At 48.9% G+C, this 10431-nt stretch overlaps 1 protein-coding gene across 3 annotated transcripts; it reads left to right on the forward strand.

The window, feature by feature from the left end:
- Window positions 1–538: 538 nt before the first annotated feature.
- On the forward strand, window positions 539–1649 carry Artn (artemin). Of its 3 annotated transcripts, none has more exons than XM_038335488.1 (3): window positions 539–598; window positions 911–1070; window positions 1174–1649. In XM_038335488.1, exons 1-3 carry the CDS (start codon window positions 539–541, stop codon window positions 1647–1649), a joined length of 696 nt encoding a protein of 231 aa, XP_038191416.1. The 3 variants fall into 3 exon arrangements, with proteins under 3 accessions (XP_038191416.1, XP_038191417.1, XP_038191418.1); XM_038335489.1 differs by having other exon boundaries at window positions 932–1070; XM_038335490.1 differs by having other exon boundaries at window positions 932–1074; window positions 1174–1567.
- The last annotated feature ends 8782 nt before the right edge of the window (window positions 1650–10431 follow it).

Below are 10431 nucleotides of genomic sequence, written 5' to 3' on the forward strand. Positions count from 1 at the left end.
CAGGAGGCCTAGGCTCCCAGTCAACAGACAACACATAGTGACCAGCCGGTTGGCACTCTAATTCTCCAGAGCTCTGCTTCCTCCCTGGGTGTTTGCAGAGAACGCGGAGTGCGGAGCTAAGGGTGCTAAGGGTGTCCAGTTACTGCTTTCCCCAGCCTCTCTGGTACCTTCAGCCCTGAAGTACAGCACAGAAGGGTCCTAGAAGACAGGACCACAGCTGTGTGAGTCTCCCCGTTAGCCAGTCTCTGAGCTCAGCCGAGCCTTGTTTGCCAATCTGGAAAAGGGAGCCATGGAACTTGTGGAACCGTGAAGGAGGAAATCCTCAAAGCACCAATTGCATCTCCGCATCTCCATGCCGCTACTGCTTCTGGGCTGCCTCTAGTTACCTAAGCTTCGGGGTAGCTTTGAGATACTGAAGTGGATACTGAACTAACACCCCAAAAGATTACTAACCCCTCCTTCAATTTGCAGCTGTCCCAAAAAGAAGGTGGGGAAACAGGCCCACGAAGGCTGATGGGAGCTCCTGGTGTTGACAGAGATGGAACTAGGACTTGGAGACTCTACTGCATTGTCCCTCTGCCTCCGGCCTAGGTGGCAGGTGAGCCAGTCCCTAGCATTTCCCAGCTGACTTTAATTGGGAAAAAGAGTAGAATATAGCTGGGCAGGGGGTCAGTTAGTAAAGGGAAACTATCAAGAGGGAGGAGCCAGCCATAGGAGGAAAGGAACAGGATTTCTCTGCCTGATTAGTGCCCTCAGGTGATTCCTCCCCTGGGCTCCCAGAAGCAGCCAAATGCCTATTAAACTTAAGCCTTCCTTACACTCAGCAGCCCAGATAGGAACCCAACTGGAGCGGTCTTTGATCTGGGCTACAGACAAGACAGCCTTCCAGAGTGCCCTGTTCTTCCCTGAGTCTCCTCTTTTCTCTCTGCAGCCAGCTTTGTGGCCAACCCTAGCTGTTCTTGTCCTACTGAGCAGCGTCACAGAGGCCTCCCTGGACCCCATGTCCCTCAGCCCCTCCGCTAGCGATGGTCCCTCGCCGGTCATGGCGCCCCCCACCGGCCACCTGCCTGGTAGGTGAGAGCGCGACAGGGTGGGACAGGGTGGGACAGGGCGAGGCTAGTCCTAGACCCTCCCCCACCCCCACCCCCCGAAAGTGACTCAGTCTCATTCCAGGGGGACGCACTGCTCACTTGTGCAGCGAAAGAGCCCTGCCACCACCGCCACAGTCTCCCCAGCCGGCACCCCCGCCGCCAGGTCCCGCGCTCCAATCTCCTCCCGCTGCGCTCCGCGGGGTACGCGCCGCGCGTGCAGAGACCCGGAGCAGCCGCGCGCGGGCCACGGATGCGCGCGGCTGCCGCCTGCGCTCGCAGCTGGTGCCGGTGAGCGCGCTCGGCCTGGGCCACAGCTCCGACGAGCTGGTACGTTTCCGCTTCTGCAGCGGGTCGTGCCGCCGAGCGCGCTCCCCGCACGACCTCAGCCTGGCCAGCTTACTGGGCGCCGGGGCCCTGCGATCGCCCCCTGGGTCCCGGCCAATCAGCCAGCCTTGTTGCCGGCCCACTCGCTATGAGGCTGTCTCCTTCATGGACGTGAACAGCACCTGGAGGACCGTGGACCACCTCTCCGCCACTGCTTGCGGCTGTCTGGGCTGAGGATGATCTCCAAGCCTTTGCACACTGAACCCTTGTGTTGCCCTGCCTGGAACAGCCCCACCCGGCCTCGCTAGCCAGTAACCTCAGTCGGAAAAGGAGGCTGTAAAGCTCAGGCCCCAGGCCGGTGAGTGACATACATCGAGCCAGAGGAGATGACCTAACTAACCACTGACCAACAGCTCCAAGGTGCTCATGGATCCCAGCTCTACAGACACCAGAAACCTCAGCTATGGAGAACTCCTCTGGGAGAATTCAGAAATGGCCCCAGGTCCTGGGGAAAGAATTTTGAGAGGATACATTGTAGTCGCGTTGCTGGAAGAGCCTGTGCTGAAGCCAGCGGTGTGTTCACTTGTGGAAGCCGAAGCCCTATTTATTGTTTCTAAATTATTTATTTACTTTGCTGGTTTGTCAGATCTTTTCCTGGATACGGGAGATGGGTAGAAGAGGCTGGATGAAGATGTGCCCCCCACCTCTCCACTTCCATAGTTCATACTGACTCGGGCCATCACAGTGTTAACCTGGATCATCTACTGCTTTCCTCATCGGGTGACGCTGAGATGGGAGGCACAGCTGGGTGACGAAGATGCACAGTCCTCAGTAGCTGGGGCCTGGGTTACCTGTGGGAAAATAAACTATATAGCCTTTGTGGAGAAAGGCTGCCTTGTGACCTTTGAGGCTTTGTCCCACCCCATCAATGTCGGTGTCTTACCATGCAAGGACCTGTCTCAAAGGCTCCCTGACAGGCACACACGCTGCTTCTACTGACAGGTAGTCAAGTCCTGAAGGAGCCCAGGGCGAGAGAACATCTGAAGAGCTAAGGATGGGAGAAGGGAACCAGGGTGCTTGTTCCTGGGAGGAAAGCACAGAGCCTCCTGAAGATAGAAAGGCGGGAAAGCCCTGAGGGTCTCAGCAGAGCAGTGAGTTTGGGGTGACGAACAAGCGTATTCATTTATTCGCCCAATAAACATCAGCAGTGAGAGGTCAGCTACTATGCAGGCACTAAGGATGCAGAAGCCAGTATGCAGATGTACTTCAGGTGGCAGAGTGCCTGCCTCGTGTTCTTGAAGCCCTTGGTTCAAGGACAAGCAGGGAGTAGTGGCACACGCCTGTAATACCAGGACTCAAGGATCAAAGTCAAGGGCATCCTCAGCTACATATTGAGTTCCAGGCTAGCCTGGGCTACATGACAGTCTGTCTCAGAGACAGACAGACAGAGAGAGAGAGAGAGAGAGAGAGAGAGAGAGAGGTGAAAGGAACATAAGCTGTCCTTAAACTCTACCCAGGACAGACAGACAATAAACAAGCAATAACATCAATCATTTAAATTCAGTATGGCTAATGGTATGAAAAACAACTGGAAGCTAAGAGTGACACCTTTTCTCCTGGAAAGGAAGTCAGTATTGTCCCTGGCCTTTCACGCTGCCCTCGGGTCATCTCCTAAAGGCCAATGCAATCATCTGAGCTTTTCTGTGTAGCTTTTGAAACTGTTTTAAATCAGGTGTGATGGTGCACACCTGTAATCCAGCACCTGAGGTATGGAAGCAGGAGGATAAATTCAGTCACCCTCAGCTACACAGCAAGTTCCAGCCCATCATGGGCTACGTGAAACCCTGTGTGAAAGAGAAAAGGAAAGGAGGAAGGAAGAAAAAAAAGACTCTTTTCCTGGTCCTAGGCATTTATATTGAAGAGGCCAGTGTGATTTTTCTTCTTTAAAACAAGACAGGATATGTTCTATTTTTGTGTGGATGGGCATGCGTGTATGAGTGAAGGCCAGCGGTCGTCAACCTGTGTCTTCCTTCCTCAGCTGCTTTCTGCCTTAACTTTTGAGACAGTCTCTCTTTGAACTCTAAGCTGGCCAATTTGGCTAAAATAGCTAGCCAGAAAACCCAGAGGTCCTCCTGTTCCTACCTCCCCAGCTCTGGAATTACAGATATGTAATTTTTTTTAAAATGTCATTGCATTTTATCTTTTCTGTGTGTATGTGTGTGTGAACGTGCACACCTTTAGAAGTCAGGGAAGAACTTATGGAAGTCAGCTCGCTCCTTCTACTGTGGAGTCATGGGGATCAATTCGGGAAATAACCAGGCCAGCTAAAAGATAAAACAATTATATTTTTATTTATTATAAAGGGGAAAACTCACGAAACAGGAACGAGAAGTCCAAGCTCAGCTGTGCTGCGAGAGAACCACACAGAGAGCTTGCGCACCTGGGCCGCCAGCTGATTTTCTTCAGGTCCCAGAAAGCCACACCCTAACTTGGTCCCCACCTCTTAAAGATAATTGGTTGACAAAGATTCCCCATCAGGGATCAAACTAAGATCATCAGGCTTGGTGGCAGGTACCTTTACTCATGGAGCCAGCTTGTTCAGACTCTGCACTAAGCTTTAACGTAGGTACTGAGGAGCAAATTCAGGCCCTCACTCCTCATGTTTCTGCCAAAGCACCAGCTCCCGGACCTCCAAGATGGGGATATCCGGAAAAGATGCCAGGTCTGAGGGATTGTTACAACACAGGAGTTGTTGGGAGGCAGAGACGTGCTTGTCTGAAGCTGAGCAGGATGGCCTGGGTAGAAGAGATTGGGAGAGCCATTGGCACTGCAGCTGCAGCCGGCTGTATATGAGAACTACAAGCAGGATCAGGTTGAAGGTAGGAACCCAGCTGTCTAACAATGTCTGCAGAGTCCTTCATATCTGCCTGCAAGCCTGCCGGCTTTGCCACAGGAGCCCTTTGCCCAGACTACAAAGCAGCAGCCAGAGTTTAGAGGGCTGGGCCTGTTCTGGGCCCATGAGGCAATCCAGGCCTGTGCTCTCTTCTGTGGTCTCTGCCACAGGTCTAGATGCTCTCCAAACTGGAGGTTTACAACCACAGACATGCCCTTAGCCCCTTTCCAAACTGATTGAAATTCCTCAATATATACATACATATATATATAATAGATAGATAGATAGATAGATAGATAGATAGATAGATAGATAGATAGATGATAGATAGATAGACACACACACACACACCAAAATAAAGAGCAACAGCACCTTATCATTCACAAGGGGCTGGCTGAAGAGCTTGGGGACATTCCGCCAGTTCTAAGGGGATTTGGGTTAGGGAGAACCCTGCTAATGAGACTTTGAAGCCTAGTGCCTAAAGCCTTCGGTGGGCACCGCTACTCTGGGTCATTCAAGAAAATGCTCACAGTGACAGGGCCAGATCTCAGCCCAAGCCAAGCGCGAGCTCTGTTGCTTTTCTTTTTCTTTTTTTTTTTTGGGGGGGGGGGGTTGTTTCTTTTTTGAGCTAAGTTCTTACTCTACCTCAATCTTGCTTCATACTTGTAGCAGTCCTCCTGCCTCAGCCTCCCAAGGGTAACAGGCATGATCAGCCATGCTTGGCTAAGCGCTACCTCTTGATATGCTCCAGGCTGCCAATCCTTGAGGGAATAGGGTCCACCTCCAGCTTGAAGCTGTGTTCTGCTTACTGGCTAACATTCTCTCGGAGACAGATTCATTCCCTCAAAAAAGTCAGCATTCCTTTCCAAGTCCAGCTGCCAAATCATTCTTGAAAATGATTCTTTCTCTTCAAAGAAACAGACCGCAGGGCTGCACCTGATTTATTACTAGCTAGGCGAGGTAACCAGTCACATGACCAGCCAAGGCAGCACACTGGGACTTCTGGAGGCGTGCATTCCGATTCTGGTCTCTATTTTACATTTATAGGAGTGTACTTCCCAGTGAATGGTCTTCCTGGAACCTGCTAGCAGTGTCTCCTCTGAAAGCGTACAGATCAGAAAATTACAAGCAGCTTTGACATATTTTTCTACCCCTAGGGAACACCTCAAACCTTCCTCTAGGGTCATTTCATCTGGAATGCATGGTTCTCGGTTCCACTCCCCATCCCCCACCCCCAACACACACACACACACAGCTACCCGCTCTGGCGGATAGTCCTTGCCAGTGACTCTCAGCAAAGGAGCTGTAACTTATCCCTGGCCCATAGATGCCTGTGGTGTAGTGTTTGGGGATTGACTGGGGTCTGGTCTGGAAAAGGAGAGGGTGGAAAGAAAGTTGAGAAAAAAGATTTGAGACTGAGTCCCACGATTGTACCTTTGTGGTTCTTAGAAGGGTCCCAACCTTCTTTGGAAGTAGAGCCTTCTAAGAAGACCCTGTGAAAGCTATGAGCTGTCTTCCCCACATCAATGCTGAAAAGGTGACTGATATGTAAATTCGATCAGTACACGTAAGGGGGACAGGGGACACCTTCTGAAGCTCATTTAGAGGTCCCAGGGAGTCCTTGGTCCCCATGTGATGCCCTATTTATTCTAGGTCTCTCCTGTAGCTGGATTGCTCGCTGTGACTGTTCTGGGGCTCCAATATCAGGACTTAGTCAATTATTTATAATCCACGCCACACTTCAACCTTCCTGTTTCATGTCTCCTCCTCTGTAGTTACACTGACTTGGATAGAATCACGTTATAAAAAGATCTTTTTATAGGGTATAGGGGTGGGGATGTCTGCTCTGACTTCTCTCCAAGAGACTTTCCCGAGGTCTCAGGGACTTCAATGGGCGCTTCCTAGAAAACTTACCTTGACTAGATCCCATCCCCTCCTCTCTCCTTCCCCTACTCCAGCTGCTCTTTCTGACCATGTTTGCATCCCCCTTCCTCTCTCTGCATTTCTGTGGCCCTAGGGCTCTGAAACTGAACCCACCGCCCCCCAGCACTATACACACTCAGGGTACAGTCCCCACCTCCACGCTCACATTGTATCCTCATCCTCAACCCTTCTGAGCCCTAAGCCTATGATCTAATAATGATTCATTGTTCAAGCTTCGCAAACCTCCCTGATGTCTTCAGCTCCGCTCTCCATCTTTGGTCACCCCTCCATGCTTCACACTGATAACCTGCCCTTCTTCCAGCTTCCCCACCACTGCGGTAGCCCCTCCTCAGCAACCTCTACCTGAGGGCACAGGACAGAAACTTAGCAACATCCTTGACCTCTTGAGCTTATCCACTGGCCCTAGAACAATTGCTGCTTCTGTTGACGGCTCACTAAAACGGGATGCTAAAACTATTACTGAAGACACCTTGCATTCTGGTGTAGGACATGGAGGAAGAAAGCCTCCTCCCTGGTTAGTACCAACAATTCTCTGAAGGTTGCTGGAAGAGAATTATCATCAACAGTCTTCCTTAGTTGTGAGCCCCGCATGCTGCACTACTGACCTGTCAGGCAAGATGTACCCACTGTGAAATAGTGGCAAACTTGGTATGGGGGTAACCACTCACTTCCTGATTAACCCTGAGGTCCACTGCCACAAGGGAGAATTCATATCTGGTATTGTAAACACTAGTGAAAAATTCATGGCCAGAAAGTCATAGGCCATAAAGGGGAAGCCACATCTGTCTGTTCTTTTGCTAAATTGACATGATGTGCCCAGCAAATTGCCTTCTAAGTAACTATATTTATGCCCCCGAATTAGTACTGCTGTTGGTTTTGGTCAGAGAAGCTTCTGGGCAGCAGTAACTACAGGGACTTACAATGGGTCAGTGATGAGTCTAAGTGAATGTTGGAAGCTCAGCCGTAAGTAGGTCATCTGCATCATACCCTCCAAGGCTCGGGGAACTAGCAGAAAAGGGGGAGCAAAGGATGTAAGTCAGCAGCTACGATCATCTGCACAAGACTGAGTCCATCAATATCCTGTCATAGGTCACGGTCTTGCTCGTGCAGCTCCATCTCCCTGTGAGAATCTATAAACAGTAATGATTGGTTTGTGGGGAAGGGAGGGACATGCTCTTCAGTGATAAGGTGTCCATGCTCCTGGAACCAACCCTACCAGAATACACTGGGACAGACAGACAGACAGACAGACAGACAGACAGACAGACACACACACCAATACACTATGAAAATAGAAAGGGAATTAGTTGGGAAAAGAAAGGATATCAGTGGGAGGAGAAGAGAGATGAATATGATTAAAATAGATTATTTATAACATTATGAATGTACGTAAATGTCACAATGAAGTCCATTATATATAACATATATGCTAATCAAACACCATTTTTCTTTTATTTTTACTTACTTTTGTTTCTTGAGTCAGGGCCTCTCTACATAGCTGGCTGTCCTGGAATTTACTATGTAGACTAGGCTGGCCTCAGGTTAAAAGAGATACACCTGCTTCTGCCTCCTGACAGCTGGGATTAAAGGTGTGTGCCACCATATCCAGCCTAAAACATTTTTTTTAAAAGTTTAACTATATTAAACTCAATTTCAGCTTTCTGCACAGCTTCTCTCTCCTTACTGATTTGACTTCTTCCCAACACAGAGTCTTCCAGCAGGGAAGTATGAGATAGGCTAGCATACCATCGAGAGGATCAGAAATCTTGTAAACCTGGGGAGAATACAGATTAAGACAAGGGCTGGAGATACCTCACAAAGCTTTAAATGTTATACCACCAACCTTGCCCCCTGGGAGCACCGAAGGGTTTCCAGCGGCTTCGGTTAAGGTTTGTGTCCTGCTTGGCTTTTGTCAATTTGACATTTGTGTCCACGTTTACCTCTATCAAATTGTCCTGTGGCCATGTCTGTGGGGCATTTTATTAACTAATGACTGACGTGGGTGGTACCACCCCAGGGCAAATGATCCTCGGTTGCATTAGCAGCCAGTGAACTTTGGAAATTGAATCTGGAAGCAGTGTTCTTCTGTGGTTTCTTCTTCAGTTTCTGCCTCTAGCTTCCTGCTCCTGGCCTCGCCCTCCCTCTACAATGGACTATGATCAGAATGTATAAGCCAAGGTGTTTGTCATAGTAACAGTAAAGCCGAAACAGTATCCTTCTGATGGATTATTACCAAAAGTGAATTGAGACGGTATCCTTCTGATGGATTATTGGCTGTGTAACATAATGGGAATGTTAAGGGGGAATCAGGAGCTTCTTTTTTTGAGTTTTTATTCTCATTGATAAGTTATGGGCTGGAGAAATAGCTCAGAGGTTAAGAGTATTGACTGCTCTTCCAAAGGTCCTGAGTTCAATTCCCAGCAACCACATGTTGGCTCACAACTGTCTATAATAAGATCCCATGTCCTCTTCTAACATTGTATATGTAATAAATAAATAAATAAATCTTTTTGGTTTTTCACGATAGGGTTTCTTTGTGTAACATCTTTGGCTGTCCTGGAATTCACCCTATAGACCAGGCTGGCCTTGAACTCACAGAGATCTGCCTGCCTCCGCCTCCTGAGTGCTGGGATTACAGGCATGGGCCACCACCGCCCAGCCTTAAGAAAATAATTTTAAAACAGACACAGAAGGAAGCTTGGGGCCTTTTTTCATTAGAGTCGGAGAGAACAGCAATGGGAGAGAAGCTGACAATCTTGACCACTGCTCGGAGGAAGGAGCCGAAGAGGAGGAGACCGAGTTATGCCTTTTGAGTTAGGCAAGAAGGTTGGCAAGCAGCCAAAGCAAGGTGGGGTGTCTTCAGAGAAACAGTGAGGATGTCCAGAGCCTCAGAGACAGCATGCTTAGGCTTTTGGCCACTATCTGAAAACGAGACACACACGGAGTTAGACTTTCAGAGTCTAACTCAAACAGGCCAGCTGGGCAGGCACACCCACAGGAAGATCTGACCGAGACAGTTCCTCAACTGAGTCTCCTTTCTCAGATGCATCTAGGTAAACCTGGGCACAAATGCCAAATTGACAAGATCTACAAGCCGCTGCTGTGAGAGAAGCTTCCAGGGGGGCTCAGGACCTTATCCCATTAAGGAGTAATTATTCCTCCCACCTCTTGTTAGCTTGTCTTCAGGTGAAACAGCTTCGTCAGGGGCGGTCTCCTAGCCAGCTGACTGACAGGTCCAATTAGATCAACTTTCTGAAAGTTCCGTTCATTTATTCATTCATTATGTGTCTGTGTTGGGGGGCACATGTACACACATGGAGAGCCAAGGAAAAGTTTTTGGAATCCGTTATCTTCTTCCACTATGTGGATTCCCAGGACTGAACTCAAATCCTCAGGAAGTGCCTTTACCTGCTGAGTCAGATCAAAATGTCATGCCTCTACCCAGAACCAGAAGAGAAGCCAGATTCCAATCTTTTGACCAGGAGGAGGTAGCTTTCCTCTAATGGAACTCAACAAAGCCCCGATACCTTCACTTTTCCATATGACATTTTACCTAATTTTTTATTTTATGTGTATGGATGTTTTGCTTGAGTGGCTGTGCACCATAGTGTGCCTTGTACAAGTGGAGACGAGAGGAAGGTGTCAGATCCCCTGAAACCAAAGCCACAGATACTTGTGAGCCACTATGTGAGTGCTGGGAATTGAATCCAGGTCCTAAGAGAAGCCAGTGCTTTTAATCACTGAGCCATCTCCAACTCTATTCATATCTCCAACCCTATTCATACCTATGTGGGTATTAGGAATTGAACCTGGCTCCTCTGGAAGAGCAGTCAGTGCTCTTAAATGCAGAGATATCTCTCCAGGCCCAGCATTTTAAATCTTAAGGAGGGGACATTTGTGACACTTCCCAGTGTTGTGGGACATAGGAGGTGGAGCCCAGGGCATATTATGAGGAAGGGACTTATCCTCATTGGTCTCCAAACCTGCAATCAATTGTCTAGGTACCTTAACAGGAAGAGGAGATGGTAAGGTGAATGAGTCCTTAACTGCAAACAGGAAGAAAACGGGCCAGGCCTTATTCATGAATTATTTCAGCTTGTGCTTCACTAGATAAATATCTCAGTTTCTTACTCATCTCCAAAAGAAGCTATGACCTCATGGCTAGAAAGATACATAAGT

The sequence above is a fragment of the Arvicola amphibius genome, chromosome 6 (genome assembly GCF_903992535.2).
Source record: "Arvicola amphibius chromosome 6, mArvAmp1.2, whole genome shotgun sequence".
In the NCBI taxonomy this organism is placed as follows: Eukaryota; Metazoa; Chordata; class Mammalia; order Rodentia; family Cricetidae; genus Arvicola; species Arvicola amphibius.